Source organism: Punica granatum, chromosome 8, assembly GCF_007655135.1.
Source record: "Punica granatum isolate Tunisia-2019 chromosome 8, ASM765513v2, whole genome shotgun sequence".
NCBI lineage: Eukaryota > Viridiplantae > Streptophyta > Magnoliopsida > Myrtales > Lythraceae > Punica > Punica granatum.
Window position 1 is genome coordinate 3992426 of NC_045134.1, and position 22996 is coordinate 4015421.

The 22996-nt window shown below is 39.4% G+C and overlaps 2 protein-coding genes and 1 long non-coding RNA gene across 5 annotated transcripts; 2 read left to right on the forward strand and 1 right to left on the reverse strand.

Annotated features, from left to right (window-relative positions):
• The first annotated feature begins 11012 nt into the window (after positions 1-11012).
• Positions 11013-11787, forward strand: LOC116188961. Its single transcript, XR_004152286.1, has 2 exons — positions 11013-11536; positions 11639-11787. It is a non-coding gene; the product is annotated as an uncharacterized LOC116188961 (long non-coding RNA).
• A 2323-nt stretch (positions 11788-14110) lies between these two features.
• On the forward strand, positions 14111-15842 carry LOC116187678 (uncharacterized protein At5g39865-like). The gene has a single exon (XM_031516567.1). It carries the CDS (start codon positions 14641-14643, stop codon positions 15448-15450), a length of 810 nt encoding a protein of 269 aa, XP_031372427.1. The 5' UTR covers positions 14111-14640; the 3' UTR covers positions 15451-15842.
• Positions 15843-17343: 1501 nt separating this feature from the next.
• Positions 17344-21183, reverse strand: LOC116187677 (probable ADP-ribosylation factor GTPase-activating protein AGD11). 3 transcript variants are annotated; one of them, XM_031516565.1, is made up of 9 exons: positions 20753-21179; positions 19926-20033; positions 19529-19605; positions 19170-19245; positions 18806-18969; positions 18479-18713; positions 18160-18276; positions 17981-18076; positions 17344-17891 (listed from the first exon to the last, which is right to left on the reverse strand). In XM_031516565.1, the coding sequence occupies exons 1-9, from the start codon at positions 20774-20776 to the stop codon at positions 17610-17612; spliced, it is 1179 nt and encodes a 392-aa protein (XP_031372425.1). In that variant the 5' UTR covers positions 20777-21179; the 3' UTR covers positions 17344-17609. The 3 variants fall into 3 exon arrangements, with proteins under 3 accessions (XP_031372425.1, XP_031372424.1, XP_031372426.1); XM_031516564.1 differs by having other exon boundaries at positions 19529-19613; positions 20753-21178; XM_031516566.1 differs by lacking the exon at positions 17981-18076 and having other exon boundaries at positions 17344-17962; positions 18133-18276; positions 19529-19613; positions 20753-21183.
• Between the last annotated feature and the right edge of the window lie 1813 nt (positions 21184-22996).

A 22996-nucleotide genomic window follows, 5' to 3' on the forward strand; every position in this document is an offset into this window, starting at 1 on the left:
TACTAAGTATATTTGAGCGAGCCGTTGTAAATTCGGGATCTAATCCCATGAGAAACTGGTGGGCCTTCTCCTGTTCTCTTTGCCCTTGTCGACTAGCAGCAGCTCCACAGACGCACGCACAGGAACAAGATACCGACTCCAGGAGGTTGTCCAATTCATCCCAAAGCCCCTTGAGCAACCCATAGTAATCTGCAGCAAGCCTCCCTTCTTGTCGAGAGATATATATTTCACTCTTAAGCTGATATACTCGTGTTTCATTTCCTTGAGCATCGTTGCCTCAAATCTTCCCATAGGACCCGAGCATTTTCAATACATGCTATACTAATGTAGCTCCTTCTCCAGTGAGTTTACTATCCATGTGACCACCAAAGAGTTTGCCATAACCCACAAAGGCTTGTTGGGATCACCTTCTGCAGGCTCGGCTAGAGTCCCGTCAATGAAGCCAACCTTATTCTTGGCACGGAGAGCCATTCGCATTAGTCGAGACCATGTGAGATAATTTTCTCCATCCAGTTTGCATTCAGTTAGTCGCAACACTGAACATCCGATGATGTCATAGTAAGTGGAGAAACAAGCGCTGTTGCGTTCGCTTCTGGCAGCAAGGCAGCGTTTCGCTAGACGCCTCCTCTAGCGGGAAGAGCAACCTGAGTTGTATTGCCTCCAGACATGATCAGGAAGGAACTCGGCCGATTGATTTGCCAAGCAAAGAATACGTTTGAGACTTGACACGGCCCCTAGACCGCCTGCTCTGATACCATGAAGAAACCGGTATGCAACCGATGATGAAGCTGGGAAGAAATCGGAGTTGCAGAGAAGGAAAATCTGCAGATTCTTCAGTAATTCATTCAGCAGTAAAGCCATGATTATATGGATGTTTACATTGTGGTAAATCTCTGGAAATATGGAGTCTAACTAGGAAACAAATAAAGTCTAGCCTAAAAAAAAAAATACTTTACAGAATTACACAATCTTAGTGATACTCGAAGATATCTTGAGATATTTGACTGTAATAAAATATATCTACATACTATTTCACCCCCCCTTGCTCTCTCCTACTATCTCTTCACTTTTTACTCTCTCCCTTCTCTCCAATCTCACAATAACATTTAATATGCTCCCAATCTCTTCTCATTATATATTTTGAGTATCACATTATTAAAACAATTGCACATAACTATTTTGAACTTAAAACAAAAAAAAAATCATAGTTAAAGTTATAGAATTCATGCATTAATGTCAAAAAAATATTATTTATTACTTAATTGCTCACATAGTGTGGATATGCGTGTAGTTTATTATAAATTAAAATAATAAAGTAAATCTTCATTATTATTTATATATAATATTATGGATATACTATTATTTAATTATTTTAAGTACTTGTTATTGAATAAATAAAATTAAGATTTTAAAAAAATATTTTTTTTTCATTTTTAAATTTTAATTTTAATTATTTATTCCTATGAGAATATAATATGATAAGGAAACTATTGCAAATTTACTTATCTTCCCAATCAATCTATTTTTGTGCCAAATACTATAATATTACGGTATCGAATACTTTTTAAAAAATATATTGTACTTACCAATTACGATAATATAACAATATTATATTTCTGAATTTATTTTTCTAATTATCTAATATTCGTTATCATTTTTTCCGGTGAAAGTTTTCTTCATAATTTAATAATTCGCCAACCAAACGATATCCCTTGTATGTTTTGGTATTGCAATCCTACACTAGTGGCATCCTGTCTTATCATCATAATACATATCTTTCCAGAAGAGAGTAGCGCTATTGCATCTTCCTTGTCATATTTATCTTTATTATTTTTCTCGTTTTTTGTTCTGGTAAGTCATTTATCGTTGCCGATCTCTCCATGGTACTGCAGATGCAAGCTCTAAGCCGGCCGGTGCTGATATAACCAAATTGTGAACGGCGGACTGCGGCCCCAGCAGATCTGACACGCTGAACACTGGAGCTGGAGCTGCCCTTATCTAGTCGTAGATATTAGGGAAATATCCAATCATATATACAGCGACTCCACGGTTGTCACTGTCCTTATTTCCAGCAAGGCGTATTACGCGTACGTACACGTTCCTAATTCATCAGAGGCATTATAGGATGAATGAATCAAATTTTCTTTCTTTTTTTCTTTTTGGATAAAGTAATTTAATACATATACAGAATCGTATATATATGCACATATCTATAAATATGGGCTTTTCAACCAGAAACATTATATTTTCAACTGGCAGAGAGCACAAGGAATTCTCACTCAACCACGACGACAGGGATCTGAGATTGGGGGCTTAAGAGTTAAAAAAAAGACTCTTTCAGAGCTCAAAAGTTGGAGAAGATTGAGCAGAAGAAGAAGAAAAGAAAATGCAAAGGCCCGTACACATGCGGTCAGATTGATTCTTGAGACATGTGTTACCCAATGATGAATGGTTGGTGATCCGCCTGAGGGGAGTCTGAAGACTCAGTACTAGCCCGCTGATTCTTGAAATTGATGCACGCGCCGCAGCCATCGGGGCCCTGAGTATTTGTGCGGAGGCAATTATCGGGACGGAAGCCGTGACGTGAGTAAATATTGGCTGTGGCGATGAGGAGCAGAATGATGATATGGGTGGCGATGAACGTGTGGGGGACACTCAGCGCTTGGCTCTCCGCCTGCTTCTTGCTGGCTGAGGAGATTGCTCATTCTCTCGATGGCCCTGAGGAACGGTACTATCTCGACTGATTTTTTCTTCTTTTCCCCCTTTGAGGTCCTTATTTTTGGATAGAATGATGAGAGATTAGGATCTCTCGATTCGATTTACGGGTCAGGTACTGACTACCCGGGGCAAAAGGAGCACGAAGCCATCTCTAATGCCGTGATCGTGTTTGTATAGCTAGTCCCTTCTCGACCATCGGGGGCATAATTTGTAAATACACGATATAATATGCAATCGACCATCTCTTCCTAATTAAGAGCATTTTATGTGCACTCCTAACTATGTTTGTCTTGAATTTATATTGATCGATCCCGGGGCAGGAATTGATGTTGTAACTCCTAAACGGCTTATTGATAAGATTATGAGATATTGTACCTGGTAAGTATTGTTCGATAACATCTCATTGATCAATTCGAGATATGCTTATTAAAACACCGATTCCACAACTTATCTACGTTATGTACCAACCTTATACGCTCAAAACATAAGATATGAAATATAGTTGGGATATACTCAGTTACGGATCTCTTCAGTGTCCGGATTGAATTGCTTGGGCCCTTACAGGAACTAAAGAAATTGATGTCTAGTCTCGTAGCTCAACTCTCCTAGGTGCCTTTTGGTTTGAGTGTTGTTAAGGTTACCAAAAATGTTAAGATTATAAGGAAAATTTTAACCATGAAATCATACATTATTGTATTTGGAAAGTAAACTGGGTTACTCGGAAAGTGAATAATGATATTATATTAATTTAATTTAATTTATTTATTAGAGTAAATATAGGAGAACCACCATGTTATTATGAGAATATCATGGGTCACGGTTCAAATTCTTTCCTATTTATGGCCGGAAAATTTTTAACCGCGAAATACTTTCCCTGGTTAAGATTTTTGGTCCAAACATATAAAAAAGAAAGGGAAAAACAGATCACTTGGGCTTCAGCTTAGAAATTGGCCACGGATTGCATGTCGTATTACAAGTCCATAAGCCCATATGATATAATTAAGTCCAAACTTGTATAATGAAAATATGTATGATTATTCCAACATATATAGCAACATCTATCTCATCTATTTATGGAACCATCTATTATGCTCGGTCTCTAGATCGACTTTTTATGATGTAGTTTCTCTTAGCAAAACCGATCAAATAACTACAAGAATACTAAGACGGTTTCCTAAAAGAATTAGAGACACTTTTTTTAGTATATAGAATAGACTAACGCATGGCATATGTCTCATCCCAAATATAAGTCTTTCTAGGTAGATAACCAAACAAAATGCTCGAGCGAGATAAGGTCTTATACAGGAAAAATTCAAGCATATATGCCCCGTAAGAGGACAGGCAATGGATGTCTTGAATGATTTAACTAGATGGCATTTTTATGTGAAGTGACATGATTTCACGGCTAAGGGGATAAAAAGGGAAAAACAATAGTATTAATTTCCGTATTTATATTTTTTCTTAACGTCATGTATAAATAATTGGAAAGTTATTTGGCATCCGAAAGCATATCTATACTCACCTCTTTCGTTTCATTCATTCAAATTAAGATTGTCCAATCCTAATATGTTTTAATATCCCATCATTCTTGGTAGGAACCTAAAGTATGTATGTATATATAGATGAGAACCAAATTCAACGTGACATGGACAATCAAAAGACACGCATGTATAATTACTTCCTTTCCATATTCAAAATCCCCCTCCCCCCCACCCAAAAAAAAAGCCTTAGTTCATTTATTTTATTTTTTTCATCATATTATATATATACTAGGATGATGGCCCGTGCTACGTAAGGTCAATAATGATGTTATTATGAAAATTTTTTATTGTGGCATTTAAGCTAATATATGATATTTAATGGAAAAAATTATGTGAGATTAATCATTTTTAAAGTAATAAGATAATTAATGTTCTGTAATCAGTTAAAATTAAGTTGAAGCAATTAATTGAAGCTAGTAATCCTTTTTCTTGAATAATGTCAGAGCCAACATGTCCTTGGTAAGCAGCAAAAAACAACACATTTTATAATTTATGAAAAATAATTTGAAATTTATACACTTCACCAATTAAAGTTTATTATTTTTCCAATAAAATAAGTAGAAAAATGTAAGTGTGGGCAGTATAGAATCTGTAATACTCCCCCCTCAAGTTGGAGCGTGAGGATTCCGAACACTCAACTTGCTGAGAAGTAATTTGAATCGTTCGCGTCCCAATGCCTTAGTGAAAAGATCCGCCAATTGATGCTTCGTGGAAATATGGGCGGTAGTTACGACATTCTTCTTAATATGATCACGAATGAAATGACAGTCAATTTCAATGTGTTTTGTGCGTTCGTGAAAGACTGGATTAGCAGCAATATGAAGTGCTGCTTGATTATCACAAAATAACTGAGTAGGTCGAGAGTCGAGACAATGAGACCCCGAGAGATGATAGCAAGCTGCGTAACCAAATGATCTCACTGACTGTGGTAGCCATGGCCCTGTACTTTGCTTCAGCTGAAGAACGCGAAACAGTAGTTTGTTTCTTCATTTTCCAGGAAATAGGACTACCTCCAATACTGACGAAATAGTCGGTGACGGAACGCCGGGTCATCGGGCAGCTAGCCCAATCAGAATCACAGAATGCAGTGAGTTCCAACGATTGCGGACCAATAAAAATTCTTTTACTCGGCGACTGCTTGACATAACGAAGCTCACGAATAGCTGCATCTCAATGAATTTGACGAGGTGCCTGCATGAATTTTGCGATAGGATCTGGACGGAATAAGTGAGGTCCGGTCTTGTAACGGTGAGGTAAAGAAGACGCCTGACAAACCGACGATATTGTCCTGGATCATCAAGTAGAGTACCGGACTCGGAAGAGAGTTGATGATTATGTTCCATGGGAAATTCTGAAGGATGAGAGTCCAACATCCCACATTCAGACAAAATATCAAGAGCATACTTTCGCTGGCAGAGGAATAATCCCGAATTCATGCGAGACACTTCTATGTCAAGAAAATACCGCAAGGCACCCAAGTCTTTAATTCGAAAACATGAGCTAAGGTATCTCTTGAATGAAGCGCAATGACTTGATGAATTGCTGGCGACCAACAAGTCATCCACATAGACAAGTACAACAATGAATGTACTACCTTTAGAGTAAGTGAAAAGGGAATGATCAGCTCCACATTGCTTGAAGCCGTATGCATATAAGGCATCAGCTAGTTTAGAGAACCAATTTTTGGAAGCCTGTCGAAGTCCATAAATGGATTTGTGTAGGCGACATACTTGTCCCGGGGAAGTGGCAAGAAGACCGGGCGAAAGCGACATATAAACTTCTTCATGTAAATCACCATGGAGGAAGGCATTATGCACATCCATCTGATGAATCTCCCATTTCTTGACAACAGAAACAGCGAGAAAGCATCTGACAGTTACAAGTTTGGCAACAGGTACAAAAGTTTCAGTAAAGTCAACCCCTTCTACCTGTGTGAAGCCTTTAGCCACAAGATGAGCTTTATATCTCTCAACATATCTGTCAGCATGTCGCTTAACTTTGTAAACCCATTTACAATCAACAGGTTTCTTCCCGGAAGGTAAAGTACTAAGAGTCCACGTGCCATTTAGTTCAAGGGCTCGTAGTTCCTCAGCCATAGCCTTTTGCCATCGATGATCGTGAGCAGCCTCTTTATATGATCAAAGCTCTTCATCGGAAGCAGCAAGAAATGAAATATACTTATCGGTGGCACCTGTGTAAGATAAATAGGCTTGTAAAGGATATGGAGTACCCGTGGAAAGTGGAGAATCGATTAAGCGAACAGGGGGTGACTCGGCCATTGCCATATGACAAACAAAGTCCTTCAAAAAAGGAGGTGGCCCTCGTATTCGTTCTAACCGACGTAATACTGGAGAATTCGGGGAGAATGAATCGGCTGGACTATTGTTGGACGAACTAGGTTGATTCATAGAGCCCAGCAAAGGATAAGTATGGGCCGGAGTCCCACTTAATCGTGAAGGAGAACGAACTGGGCTTTCAGATGAATTTGGGCCGAATTCGCTTAAATCAGAATTCACTTTATCCATGTCCGTCGGGTCTGAAAGAAACGCGCGACCTGATCCGCTTGGTGCTAAATTCGCTGGGCTGCTTGCTACGGCTGGGCCGGCACTTGGACCTCCTATGTACAGGGCTGGTCCGTGTTCTATCTCGAATGAGCTGGGCTGTTCCCTGTGCCGATCGCCCGAATTCTTCTTTTCCCCGTTATATCCAACAGCTCCATCTTCTAAGTTCAAGGACAGAGGTGACCCATCATCCTCCTCGATTAAATCCGAAACTTGGAATGGGAACGAATGTTCATAAAATATGACATTCCTTGAGACAAAAAATTCTCGAGTCTTTAAATCATACACGCGCCATCCCTTCTTGCCATAGGGATAGCCTACAAAAATGCATCTCCGTGCCCGTTCTTTGAACTTATCTTTCAGTGGTAGCCTTATTTGTGCATAGCAAAGGGAACCAAATACCCTTAAGTGTGAATAGGGAGGTGGCTTACCAAACAACACTTCGTATGGACTTTTCCCGGATAATGTCGGGGTTGGTGTGATATTGGGATTAGATATGTCGCCGTTAAGATACACTCACCCCAAAATTTAGCCGGAAGTGACGCCTGAATGAGCAAGGCTCGTGCGACATTTAGAAGATGTCGATGTTTTCGCTCAACACGCCCATTCTGTTGAGGGGTGTCGACGCATGAAGTCTGGTGGATTATTCCCTTCTGCGAGTAGAATTCCTGCATATCTCGAGATAAGAATTCAAATTCATTGTCACTACGGATTATTTTCACGGTTGTATCAAATTGATTCTGGACAAGATTACAGAAACTCATTAGATGTCGCTTTGCTTCCGATTTATCTCGCAGTAAGTAGACCCACAAGCCTCTACTAAAATCATCAACTATCGTCAAAAAATAATATGCACCCGAATGAGACCGAACTTTGTAAGCACCCCATATATCAACATGTATCAATTGAAACTTAAAGCTCGCTTTATTCAAACTATTCGGAAATGTAGATCGAGTTTGCTTAGCTTTATGGCAAACCTCACAGTCTTTATTCATGCTACTCTCAAACATTATCCCGGGAATAGAAATACGTGAAGATGGATGTCCAAGTCTTTTATGCCACACATTATTCTCCTTGACCGCTGCCACCTTATTTATTTTGCAAGCTTGAATAATATAACGAAGATGATAAACCCCTCCGTAGAGCTCACTGACTCCAATCATCCTCTTCGATGCGCAGTCCTGAATGGCACAATTCAGAAGAAAATTTTATCTGACAATTCATTTCTTCTGATAACCGAGAGACCGATATCAAATTGCAATCAAAATCCGGGACTAATAAGACTTTAGATAATATGAAATCCCCCCAACTCGTGCTCTGCCAATGTGCGTAGCTTGCACAGATTTTCCGTTGGGAATGAAAACCGGTGAATCACCTTGTAAAGAATATGAATCAAATAACAAATGAGAGCAACCGGTCATGGGCCTTGAAGCCCCAATATCTATAATTCATGTTTCATTGCAACGAATAAAAATGAAATGATTACTGGTATGTGTTTCACCCTTTTCATCGGGCCCGGCCAATGAAAGGAGACGTTGAAGTTGTCCCTCAGAGAAAGGTAACGTCGTGAAAGACTGATTGGAGCTTTGTGCTGTCTGTACGGCATTGGCTTGGTTCAGGGCGCCTGTAGATCGCCTACCAGAAGCACTGTACTGCTTCTTCCCATATGTTCCCTTCCATCCCTTCGAACTCCCTGGTTTAGGTTGATTATCCCAGCCGCCAGAACCTCGCTGCCCATCCGAATTTGTTGGACGCCCATGGAGCTTGTAGCAGGTGGTCCTTGTATGTCCAATATGGTTGCAAAAATCACATTGAGGTCTATTACCTCCTTGCTGAACCGTAGACTTACTTTCAGCTGGCCCCTTTGCCGCAAAAGTAGCAGCTTCTAGTCCTTTGTGACTCGTGAGATCGTGCTATGGTTCTTTGCCTTTCATCCTAGCAAATCATCTGATAAACACGATTAAGACTAGGGAAGGGATCCATACTAAGTATATTTGAACGAACCGTTGCAAATTCGGGATTTAATCCCATGAGAAACTGGTGGGCCTTTTCCCGTTCTCTTTGCCCTGGTCGACTGGCAGCAACTCCACAGACGCACGCACAGGAACAAGATACCGACTCCAGGAGGTTGTCCAATTCATCCCAAAGCCCCTCGAGCAACCCATAGTAATCTGCAGCAAGCCTCCCTTCCTGTCGAGAGATATATATTTCACTCTTAAGCTGATATACTCGTGTTTCATTTCCTTGAGCATATCGTTGCCTCAAATCTTCCCATAGGACCCGAGCATTTTCAATACATGCTATACTAATGTAAGTCCTTCTCCAGTGAGTTTACTATCCATGTGACCACTAAAGAGTTTGCCATAACCCACAGAGGCTTGTTGGGATCACCTTCTGCAGGCTCGGCTAGAGTCACGTCAATGAAGCCAACCTTATTCTTGGCACGGAGAGCCATTCGCATTAGTCGAGACCATGTGAGATAATTTTCTCCATTCAGTTTGCATTCAATTAGCCGTAACACTGACCCATCCGATGATGTCACGGTAAGTGGAGAAACAAGCGCTGTTGTGTTCGCTGTTGGCAGCAAGGCAGCGTTTCCTTGGACGCCTCCTCTAGTGGGAAGAGCAACCTGAGTTGTATTGTCTCCTGACATGATCAGGAAGGAACTCGGTCGATTGATTTGCCAAGCAAAGAATACGTTTGAGACTTGACACGGCCCCTAGACCGCCTGCTCTGATACCATGAAGAAATCGGTATGTAACGGATGATGAAGCTGGGAAGAAATCAGAGTTGCAGAGAAGGAAAATCTGCAGATTCTTCAGTAATTCATTCAGCAGTAAAGCCATGATTATATGGATGTTTACATTGTGGTAAATCTCTAGACATATGGAGTCTAACTAGGAAACAAATAAAGTCTAGCCTAAAACAAAAAAATACTTTACAGAATTACACAATCTTAGTGATACTCGAAGATATCTTGAGATATTTGACTGTAATAAAATATATCTACATACTATTTCACCCCCCCTTGCTCTCTCCTACTATCTCTTCACTTTTTACTCTCTCCCTTCTCTCCAATCTCACAATAACATTTAATATGCTCCCAATCTCTTCTCATTATATATTTTGAGTATCACATTATTAAAACAATTGCACATAACTATTTTGAACTTAAAACAAAAAAAAAATCATAGTTAAAGTTATAGAATTCATGCATTAATGTCAAAAAAATATTATTTATTACTTAATTGCTCACATAGTGTGGATATGCGTGTAGTTTATTATAAATTAAAATAATAAAGTAAATCTTCATTATTATTTATATATAATATTATGGATATACTATTATTTAATTATTTTAAGTACTTGTTATTGAATAAATAAAATTAAGATTTTAAAAAAATATTTTTTTTTCATTTTTAAATTTTAATTTTAATTATTTATTCCTATGAGAATATAATATGATAAGGAAACTATTGCAAATTTACTTATCTTCCCAATCAATCTATTTTTGTGCCAAATACTATAATATTACGGTATCGAATACTTTTTAAAAAATATATTGTACTTACCAATTACGATAATATAACAATATTATATTTCTGAATTTATTTTTCTAATTATCTAATATTCGTTATCATTTTTTCCGGTGAAAGTTTTCTTCATAATTTAATAATTCGCCAACCAAACGATATCCCTTGTATGTTTTGGTATTGCAATCCTACACTAGTGGCATCCTGTCTTATCATCATAATACATATCTTTCCAGAAGAGAGTAGCGCTATTGCATCTTCCTTGTCATATTTATCTTTATTATTTTTTCTCGTTTTTTGTTCTGGTAAGTCATTTATCGTTGCCGATCTCTCCATGGTACTGCAGATGCAAGCTCTAAGCCGGCCGGTGCTGATATAACCAAATTGTGAACGGCGGACTGCGGCCCCAGCAGATCTGACACGCTGAACACTGGAGCTGGAGCTGCCCTTATCTAGTCGTAGATATTAGGGAAATATCCAATCATATATACAGCGACTCCACGGTTGTCACTGTCCTTATTTCCAGCAAGGCGTATTACGCGTACGTACACGTTCCTAATTCATCAGAGGCATTATAGGATGAATGAATCAAATTTTCTTTCTTTTTTTCTTTTTGGATAAAGTAATTTAATACATATACAGAATCGTATATATATGCACATATCTATAAATATGGGCTTTTCAACCAGAAACATTATATTTTCAACTGGCAGAGAGCACAAGGAATTCTCACTCAACCACGACGACAGGGATCTGAGATTGGGGGCTTAAGAGTTAAAAAAAAAGACTCTTTCAGAGCTCAAAAGTTGGAGAAGATTGAGCAGAAGAAGAAGAAAAGAAAATGCAAAGGCCCGTACACATGCGGTCAGATTGATTCTTGAGACATGTGTTACCCAATGATGAATGGTTGGTGATCCGCCTGAGGGGAGTCTGAAGACTCAGTACTAGCCCGCTGATTCTTGAAATTGATGCACGCGCCGCAGCCATCGGGGCCCTGAGTATTTGTGCGGAGGCAATTATCGGGACGGAAGCCGTGACGTGAGTAAATATTGGCTGTGGCGATGAGGAGCAGAATGATGATATGGGTGGCGATGAACGTGTGGGGGACACTCAGCGCTTGGCTCTCCGCCTGCTTCTTGCTGGCTGAGGAGATTGCTCATTCTCTCGATGGCCCTGAGGAACGGTACTATCTCGACTGATTTTTTCTTCTTTTCCCCCTTTGAGGTCCTTATTTTTGGATAGAATGATGAGAGATTAGGATCTCTCGATTCGATTTACGGGTCAGGTACTGACTACCCGGGGCAAAAGGAGCACGAAGCCATCTCTAATGCTGTGATCGTGTTTGTATAGCTAGTCCCTTCTCGACCATCGGGGGCATAATTTGTAAATACACGATATAATATGCAATCGACCATCTCTTCCTAATTAAGAGCATTTTATGTGCACTCCTAACTATGTTTGTCTTGAATTTATATTGATCGATCCCGGGGCAGGAATTGATGTTGTAACTCCTAAACGGCTTATTGATAAGATTATGAGATATTGTACCTGGTAAGTATTGTTCGATAACATCTCATTGATCAATTCGAGATATGCTTATTAAAACACCGATTCCACAACTTATCTACGTTATGTACCAACCTTATACGCTCAAAACATAAGATATGAAATATAGTTGGGATATACTCAGTTACGGATCTCTTCAGTGTCCGGATTGAATTGCTTGGGCCCTTACAGGAACTAAAGAAATTGATGTCTAGTCTCGTAGCTCAACTCTCCTAGGTGCCTTTTGGTTTGAGTGTTGTTAAGGTTACCAAAAATGTTAAGATTATAAGGAAAATTTTAACCATGAAATCATACATTATTGTATTTGGAAAGTAAACTGGGTTACTCGGAAAGTGAATAATGATATTATATTAATTTAATTTAATTTATTTATTAGAGTAAATATAGGAGAACCACCATGTTATTATGAGAATATCATGGGTCACGGTTCAAATTCTTTCCTATTTATGGCCGGAAAATTTTTAACCGCGAAATACTTTCCTGGTTAAGATTTTTGGTCCAAACATATAAAAAAGAAAGCTTAGAAATTGGCCACGGATTGCAAGTCGTATTACAAGTCCATAAGCCCATACGATATAATTAAGTCCAAATTTGTATAAATGAAATATGTATGATTATTCCAACATATATAGCAACATCTATCTCATCTGTTTAAGGAGCCATCTATTATGCTCGATCTCTAGATCGACTTGTTATGATGTAGTTCTCGTGGCAAAACCGATCAAATAACTACAAGAATACTAAGACGGTTTCCTAAAAGAATTAGACACTTTTTTTAGTATATAGAATAGACTAACGCATGGCATATGTCTCATCCCAAATATAAGTCTTTCTAGGTAGATAACCAAACAAAATGCTCGAGCGAGATAAGGTCTTATACAAGTAAAATTCAAGCATATATGCCCCGTAAGAGGACAGGCAATGGATGTCTTGAATGATTTAACTAGATGACATTTTTATGTGAAGTGACATGATTTCACGGTTAAGGGGATAAAAAGGGAAAAACAATAGCATTAATTTCCGTATATGTTTTAATATCCCATCATTCTTAGTAGGAACCTAAAGTATGTATGTATACATATATAGATGAGAACCAATTCAACGTGACATATACTAGGATGATGGCCCGTGCTACGTAAGGTCAATAATGATGTTATTATGAAAATTTTTTATTGTGGCATTTAAGGTAATATATGATAGTTAATGGAAAAAATTATGTGAGATTAATCATTTTTAAAGTAATAAGATCATTAATGTTCTGTAATCAGTTAAAATTAAGTTGAAGCAATTAATTGAATCTAGTAATCCTTTTTCTTGAATAATGTTAGAGCCAACATGTCCTTGGTAACCAGCAAAAAACAACACATTTTATAATTTATGAAAAATAATTTGAATTTATACACTTCGTCAATTAGAGTTTATTATTTTTCCAATAAAATAAGTAGAAAAATATAAGTGTGGCAAGTATAGAATCCGTATATACCCATACTACCCTAGATCTTAAAAGACTATATCATAATAGTAGAATGTGGTACGTAGTATACGAGAAAATCACTCATTTGATCGAGTATGCTATCTATCAATTTTGCAATGAAATTCATGAAAATTAATTTATTGTAAAACTTATAAAAAATAAATATGCATATTAATATTATTTACTTAATCGTTAATGTATATATATATATTAATATATTCTTTTATAATATTATTATTTACTTCAACGTTAAGTAATGTATTTATTATTGTATTACTTTACAATTTTATTATTTATTTTATCGTTAATAATTTATTTCTTAATAAGACAAGATAATAATGTAAACGTATTTATTGTTTTCCTTCGTTTATTCGTCGAAAATCGAATATAATATACTATAAGTAAAATGAATTTCTTAAAAATATAATAAAAAATAAATAAAAGCAAATCACAATCACGAGAATACGGAATTCGAATAGTACTTTTTCTCGCAAAAACAGTCAAGTTTATATAGATGTATAAATAGATATAGATTCATACATATATTAGGAAAAATTCAAACAAGGCGGTCCAAAGAAAATTAAAATAAATAAAAAGAGGAAAATTCAACTAAAGCTGTCGAGAGTTAGAAGGCGCGTCCCCCACCGCCTCTTCCAAAAGTCATCCATTCATCACCACACACACGCAGGGAGACGCCATCACCGAAAAAGCTTCAAATTCAAAAGCAGCGTTCTCTCTCCTCTCTATCTTTCTCTCTTATCTGAATTTCCCATCCTTTATATATATATATATATATATATATATATATATATTTTTTTTTTTTTCCTCTGATTTTCATCGACCCTTTACCATTTCCCTGCGAGTCCAATCCGAAAGTTTTTTGCTTTGTGCCCACGCTTTCGAGAAAGCAGCTCCTCTGCATTTCCGCCATTGATAACCCTTCAAAGCTTTCGACGCAGACAAAGCCCAGAATCGTCCTCCACCGTTATTCCGGGTTCTTGATTCTTAGCGCATCCTTAACCCCAATTCAAGCAACCCCAGAATCGGAATTCCCAATTCTCCGATCGTTCAAGGCTTCAAGCTCGCGGTTTCATCCCCAATTGCCCCCGGAAAAGCTCGAATTTTGGCGGCGATCTTGTTCCGTCGTTTCCTCCTCTCAAGGAATCCGGAGTTTGGAGTTCTTTGATCGGTATAGGTTGCGTTTTTCATCTTGACTTCCATTGAAGGCTCGGAGATTTTCGTTCCCGATGGCCAATGTTGAGAACAATTATGAATACCCCGTCAAGCCCAAGTCGTCCATCTTCAATCGGTCACTCACGATGCAGACAAAGCCGATGGAACCTTCGGCCAAACCGTACCTCAGTAACCCGTCCCTCGAGCGGGGCGGTTCGATCAAGAAGCTGTACAATTCGATCGAGTCATTCATGCCCACGAGCAACTCATTCAAGGGTAAGGTCATGAAGCTCCGGAATTTGTTCGAGTCCTCAAGGTCGCCGTCCCCATCGCCCAGCGACTCCCCCCCACAATTGCCCTCTAGGCTGAAATCTATGAAATCGATTGGCTCGAGTCATGGCAGTAGCTTGCCCATACGGTTACCGGGCACGGAGGACAGAATTGTCGTGTATTTCACTAGTTTACGTGGGGTTCGCCGTACCTACGAGGATTGCTATGCAGTGAGGATGATATTTAGAGGATTCAGGGTCTGGGTTGATGAGAGGGATGTATCGATGGACTTGGCATACAAGAAGGAGCTTCAGAATGTGTTGCGCAATGAGAAGATTGTGACTTTGCCTCAGGTTTTTATAGGGGGCAAGTATATGGGCGGAGCCGATGTGATCAGACAGCTGTATGAGACGGGCGAGCTCACGAAGATCATCGCAGGGTACCCGAAAATGGCACCGGGATTTGTCTGTGATTCCTGTGGGGACGTGAGATTCATGCCCTGCACGAATTGTAATGGGAGTAAGAAGGTGTTTGATGAAGATGAAGAGGAGCTCAAGAGGTGCTTGGAGTGCAATGAGAACGGGTTGATTCGGTGCCCTCATTGCTGTTCCTGATATCGCCCTGAGGCTTCAATTCGTACTCTTAGGTAGCCATTGAACTTGAGGGTTGTTTGATGGGAAATTACTCTCGCTGCAAATAATGTGGTTATGGTTTTTTGTAGTCGAATCCACGAAGGGTTCACGAGTTGTTTTTTAGGGTGAACTTCTCATCAACGGGAATGGATGTTCATCGCCTCAATGAACTGGAGGTACTAAATGGTGTATGTAATATGTAAAGACCAAGAACGGCTGTTTTGCCTGTCTTTGTAAACGGGTTGTAGGGAGATCGGTTCTCTCTTTGTGCGAGTGTCCTGTAAATACTAGCAAGTAGTATCATCCTACCGAAAGGATTGCCGGTGTTGTTGCTGATCAATTGAAATGAAAGAAGGGCTTGTTTTATAACCTAATTCGCTATGTCTTCTTTCAGGCACGGATTTCTCCGGTTGATGAGTTAATGATCATGTACTGAAATTGTGGAAATTGTGATAGAAGAACTCCAGAGGCGTCTTAGATATCGGAGCTGATCTAGAAGATTAATCAGATTACAATGAGTGGCATGGCTTGAGTTGGCCGAGTAATGACCGGTACCTAAGGAGCCCAGGTAATCCTGACATTCGCACAAAGACATACGATCTACTATTCATCATGCAGAATGCGCCTACTTGGCTGGTTGAGACCCTGGCGTGTGCAATTTCGCTTGGTTATGTTCTTTATAAGTCATTAGTGTTCATCCAACGAGCCGCATTAGTTATTGTTCATCCAAGCAATCAACCCCGGCCCAAAAGCAATATCTCGGCACGCACGAATATCAAACCTGGAAAAGAGACCGGAGACAAAGGCCAAACTCATGATTCTTCGGAGAGAGAGACATCTCTCCTGTCATAGCACATCGTTCTGTTCTGCAAGGGGGAAGAAGCTCCAAGTAATGCGTCAAGTCTCATGTCTTCTATCGTACGTCTCAAGGACATCCTTTCTCTGACCACTTCACTAGCATACCAGTCGATGACCTTCCGTTTGTTCTTGAGACTGTCGAGCCTCACATTTCTGTACTGCAGCAATATAAAGAGATCAAGTTATGTAAAAGATGAAAGCCATAAACGAATAAATATTCACGAAACAACCTTGAGCAGCGGAGCCGCTGAATCATATTCAGGATCATATTCCGCAATCCTTAATCAACGGGTGACCCGGGAAATTCTTACCCTTTTCCCCCACAGTAAATGAACATCACCCTAACCGTCAAATTAGATACCACGGACACTGTTAAAGAATGAACCGAGGCTATTGGATACCTAACCCACATGCCCTCACACGAGAACAATGTTAATGGCAATACTTTGATAATTCATTCTAGGGGCCGGTTTCAATGATTAATCTTTGGAAGATTACCTTATCGGCAGTGGTGTGGATGACCATTTTCTTCATTTCTTTATTAACACCAAGCCACTGCGAATAACGTGATCAGGAAAAAAAGGAAAAAAAAGACAGTGAATGAGATGGGCAATGGGAAACTTAACCACCAGCATTGCTCATCTACGAGAACATGAAACAAAACTGAAAATTATAAAATAAAAAAAAAAAACGCAAATCATACCACCCATCCGACCTTCGAATCTGCGCTCATCTTTTGAACCAACGCCTTCCATGGAGCTAAAATGTGTATCAATGGCCCAACCTAGCTGGTGAACCTTTCGGTATATATGGAGACATTACATTCAGCAGCACTATTTTATGAAAATTTATAGGTTGGAAAACATAACCGGCGAAAGAGGTTCCCCAACGTGTGGTGAGTTCGAAAGAGGTATGGATTTTGCCAATAAGTTTGGTATGATCGGGAGCCAAAGAAGCTAATTGATGATGGTGATTAGGTTCAGTAGGTATATAAAGTAACCAATAGAGAAGAGGAGGGAAAAAGAAAATTATACGTCCAAATAAAGGCAAAGAGAAGAAAACAAGATGAGAGGCCTCGAGAGGTGAGAAAGAGGCCTTTGCTGTTCTAAGACACGAGGAAGATACAAAATTAAATGTTCAAGGCACGGATTAAGCTAAATCTACTAATTTCATTGAAGTTCGTTTGGAACTCCCTAGTTTACATCCACTATAATTCACAAGTTCATACACCTAAAAAGTTACTCGAATAAACCGACGAAATGTCGTCGGGACAAATTTCCAGCTTACTGACTGAGGGGTACGCACTCAAGCTCAATCTCGAGCTCCCCTCTCTCCACATTTTGAAGCTTAAGGGTTATCTCCTGCTTGACTTTTCCATCAGACAGGCAGATGATGCTGTCCTTCACCAGGGTGTTGTCTTTGCTAGCAAGCCACTTCCCAAGTTGCATTGGCTCGGTGATGGATGAATTCTCATAAGCTTTGGCTGCAGTGAGGAGGGCTTGGATGTCTATCTCAGCCTCTCCCATGAAATCGTCAGTAGAAAATGTGTCCTTGTCATACACAAGCTGCACGGAGACAGACTTCCACTTTTTAGTCTATGTTGGTCTATGGCTTTGCTGGTCTCTACTCTGATTATCTAGAAAAGGAAACTCACCACTTTCAATGGAGGAACATTGTCGGGAATCGACAGCATTAGCTTTTCATTCCAAACCGGGTTAAGGTTGTTTTTAATGACACGCGTCTTTACGGACTGCAAAAGAGTGAACAACTTACAGTCAATGTACTAATACCATGTTTCTGCCTCACCATTTTAAATGTCGAGAAAAGCCTCACTTGTTGGCCCAACGTGAGAATGACATAAGGGTCACTAGTCATCATATCACGAACAGCCAGGTTAGTGCCCTTGACCACATTGACCTTGATCAACCCAACAAATTCGACCATTCCTGCCTGCAGAAAGGAATTAGATATTCTCAAATGTGAAATGAAAGTCCTCTACTTATACCAAAATAAGAAATGAAGTCCTTTGTGATCATTTCACTCCCATGCAGTAATTCAGATTGGTGAAATCCCATCAAAATTTCTTGTAAATTGGTCATATGGAGAATTTTAACCAATAAATATTGTTGGTTGCACGGAAGAGCTTATTTACCGATGAGTTTTTCTTCCTGTAAGTCTTGTGCTCGGACTCCTTTCTTCCCCAGCTGTTACGAAAAGCGCTCCCTATTCGATGCCTTGTGGCCTGCTTGTCAAGATTTTTCTTATCTTGGGCAGTGCTATTGCTCGAAGAGTCATTTTGGGTAGAATTCGAGTCCTTACGATTTGGAACGAAGGGGCAACTCATCCGTTCTTCAGAGTACAGAAATTCTTGCTGCTCATATTTTCTCCTGGTATTACAATAAGTATCATCCTCTACTTAGATTCCTGAAAACGTTGGGATTTATTTGCAAGAATTTATGATCACTGTATGTACAATTACCTAATGAAATCAGAGCGCTCGTCAGTAGAGGAATCAGGTCTTGGTTTCGTGAAGTTGTGGGGAAGGCAAGCTTCATATTTCAAATTTACTGCCGTATTTCCTCCCAAATCGACTAAGGCGTTGACTTGCTCATCTGTCCAGTCGTCTAGATTGACCGATAAAACCTGCCGAAAAATTTTCCAAATCAGACTCTAGTGGGCAGTAGAAATATCATCCCGCTACTCTGCTACAAGATGTAGGTATAATGAAGGCGTGTTTATATTTGTTAGTCTTTGAGCAAGGCTGCCAGTCCAGAATTTAGGTTTCTGTTCAAGTATTTCTCGCCATGGAACTACTTCAAGAAATATAATTCAGGAATTTCTACCTTTGTTATGTGCACACCGAGACTTCGATGAACACCAGAACACTTGATACAGACAAATGCCCCCAGACTTAACGATCTGACATGCAATGAGGACCGGTCAATATGCAATGTGATGGTTATAAACATGAACAAAGACACACTTGAATAAAAGTTTTGTTTCAAGCGGGAAAAAAGAAAAAAGAGAGAAAGAAAAGGAATGAAAGGCTTGAAAGTTTAAATTCTACAAAGAATCTACAGATCTTATAACTGTCAATGTCTAGAGGAAGTATGTTTTATACTGTGATGGATTTTTCTGTGATTTTAGAAGAGATTTACAGAAAAAAAGCAAATAAATAAACTTCTAAAGATAGAGGACTTACACCCATTTTGGGTCTGCAGCCCCACAATCTGCACAAGACCTATTCCCAGATTGGTTCATCAGCCTCTCTAGCCTTTCCTGTGGTCCTGAAAGATTGATATGGGGAATACGGAGAACAAATGAAAGGATAGATTTTGATACGTCTAAAAAAACTGATTTCCATTGTGGGAAAAGTAATTGTTCAGTATTGTGTAAGTTAAGAACCAGTGATTTGTAACAGCAATGCCAAAATCTGTAGGTTCGTATAGATCAGAAAGTAGTATGACATGACAGAAAACTTGGAGTAAGCAGCCAAATCATCTTACTAATGAAAATATGAATCGGTTTCAGCTAAGTATTAATTACAGAGAGAGAGAGGTGACAGAAAAAAAAAAGCATATATTCAAGCAAAAAATTACCTGAAGAAGAAGTGTTTCTGTCATTTCTGCATTTCCAATCGGGTGGATCTTCCTTTTCGTATTCCCAATCAGGGAGTTCTGCACGTAGGAGGTCTGAGAGGCAAGTCCCTGACATAAAGATAACGACAATGATAGTATCTTTAAGAAAATGAACAGGAACAGAAGATATGTAGTGAACAATTCATTACATTGAGCACTTTAAATGATCAGAACTTTCTAAAAGCATCAAAGAAAGCTGATCGTAGTGACTTCAATGCAAACAGTATATATGGATGCCTGCGAAGAAGATGAACCGATGCTAACAAACACGAAGTGCTCTCTGACTCATGACCAAATTTAAACAAAGCAGCTTATTTGCCTCCCTTAGGACAGGCCGCATACTCTCCGACTCAAGACCGATTATAGGCATAAAAATAAAGCTAAACAGCTAACATACAGGATATATTAGATGTTCTGCACCATCTTCCATTACTTCACTGAGCAAACAAACGGCTGCATCGAATAACAACAGCTTATCCAAAGGTCAATTACAATTTCTGCCATCTGACCATCTTAATATGAGCTTTTTCTTTCCCGTTTTAATCACATTTCCATGGATGCTTGTGCTGCTAGAATTCAGTAATTTGTGAAACTTTTGCACCATGTGCCATCACAGATGCAGTTTGTGCAGACGACCACATAAACTTCACCATTAACCTTCCCTTCTCAGCTCCCATTTTGCCACAGACAATCAACCACTTCTTTAAAAACACAAAACCGAAATCGAAACAAACAATGATCATGCAACCCACTGTATAATTCAACGCAACCACCACGAAAAAGGTTACCTGGTACATTGTTGGGATCAGCATTATCCTGCCGGGAAGTCATTTCATCCTCGCAAAGCCCCGTTTACTAAATGAAGAATTCCTTTATTCGGATCACCTTCTCCAAATCAACCGAGACGGGCATTGACATTGATCCAAATCGGGTCAGCTGAACAGACCCAGAAAGCGAAATCAGCTGAGGAAGATCAGCCCAGCATCATTCGCCTTGAATTCGATGCCATGGCGGGTTGATCTCGATAAAGGAATCACCTTTAAGCTTCCTCGACGGAAGAAATGGAGATGGGTAATGGTGGGAATTGAATTGGATTGGATTGGGATTGCACAGAGGATGTTGATGAATTACTGAGTCAGAGAGGGAGACTTGGTGCTGTATTGTATGATTGGAAGAAGAAGAAGAAGAAGAAGAAGACGGGGGGAGATTCAGGCCAAAAGTTAATTTTGAAGGATAAGGTGACAAAAACAAGAATTTCGCATATTTAGGTTGGGATCTGTCCTTTTTTTTCTTTTTTTCTTTTCCCCCCACTGATTTTTAATTATTTTGTATTTCCATTTTGAGAGAAAAAAAATTTGACAGTCAATTGTCAAATGTAAAGAAAACCGGTTTTTGGGTAGGAAAGTGGGCTTCATAGGGAAATTTTACTGTCCCCCAAAACAAGCATTGTCGGACAACTCGGCCCCGGCATGCCCAGAGAAATAATAATTTACATTTTATTTTCTCTAATCCCAAAGAGAAATAATATTTTACATTCCGCACGTGGAGATAAAAATAAAGCTCATGGTAAAATCTTTCAGTCATAAAGAATAGAAAATGAATTTGTTTTCCTTTTTTTTTTTCCACATAAATTAGCGGCCAATTGCATTGAGCTTCGCACGTTGTTGCGTCGTATTCAGTAGTTCATTTCAGCGTTCCAAGTGGGGCCCTCGAGTACCCTCACAAACGACAACTCGGCGTCGGCATGTCCAGACAAAAGCTCAGAATTTGGCCAAGTCATTAAAGTTCAGGCTGTGTTTGGTCTTTTTCTCGATTCATAATTGATATATAAAGTTCGATCGAGCTCTAGAATGGATAAATTTGAAGGGATAACAATGATACCAATGCTCTCGCTCGAATACAACCTCTACGGGCGCATGTTAATTGGAGAGAGTCCATTGTGATTCTTGACCGTATTTGAGACGTCATTGTATGAGTTACAATAAAGATTAGAAAAGTTAGCTGTAACATCCGAGAATGACTTGAAATGAATCTTTCAATGAATCAATTTTAGTTTCCAAATTCGTGCTCCGTCTCGATCCATTAAGGCCAACATCATAGTCTCTGCCAACCTCCGGTGGTTGCTGCTGCCTTTTCTATCAATCACCGTCATAGAGTCATGTGCACCTAACCTAAGCTTTACCTTACTTGTTGAGCCAATACGCAAATGAGTGGAGTGAGAATGGGTTGTCCATGTTATCCATGCATATAGGAGGCAACAATTGTGCGTATTGATTAGCACGAAGAGCTTTATAATTGCCGCTTGGGTTACACAGTTTCGAGCACCCTCCAACGTCCTTGGAGCGCTTTTTTATTTAGGGATATTGTTGGGCCTGCATATCCCGACTTTGTATTTCTTAGTTTTTTTTAATCGGGCTTCGGCCCCGTTTATTCCTGCAAAAAAAATAATCACACCAAAACCAGTGCAATATTTGACCAGAACCATGGATCTATCTTCTTAAAATTTAAATCCCTTCCATCAACCCAAAACAAGACCAATTTCGTCTCTCGAAGGCCGAAAAAATAAAAATTCTCATGAGCCCAAACGAAGCCCAATGGGCCGATTTTTTGCCTCTCAAGGCCGAACATAACATGGCAAGGACCCATACCAAGCCCAATGTACCGGCCCATATATACACTTCCTTTTTGTTAAGCTACCGACACATATCGGATTAAGGAATCGGACGGAGTGCTCTTCGTTCACGTTTGGCACGGAGAAAAGATGAAATGGGGCGATCATACAAAATGATATCATTTTCCGAACGACTCCGTCCAATTTTTCAATCACTCCGTTATACCAAACGTGACCTTCGATCTTAAGGAAAGCCGGGGCCTAGGCCAGGTCACCTTTTCCCACCATTAGATTCCTTTTTCATAAGAAAATAAAAAAAGGAATAAAGGCGATCGGGGGGGCGATGGCAGTGCTTTGCATGCATGTTATCTGGAAAATTCAAAAGCTATCGTAACGCTCGAGAGGAAAACGTGAATGTTGA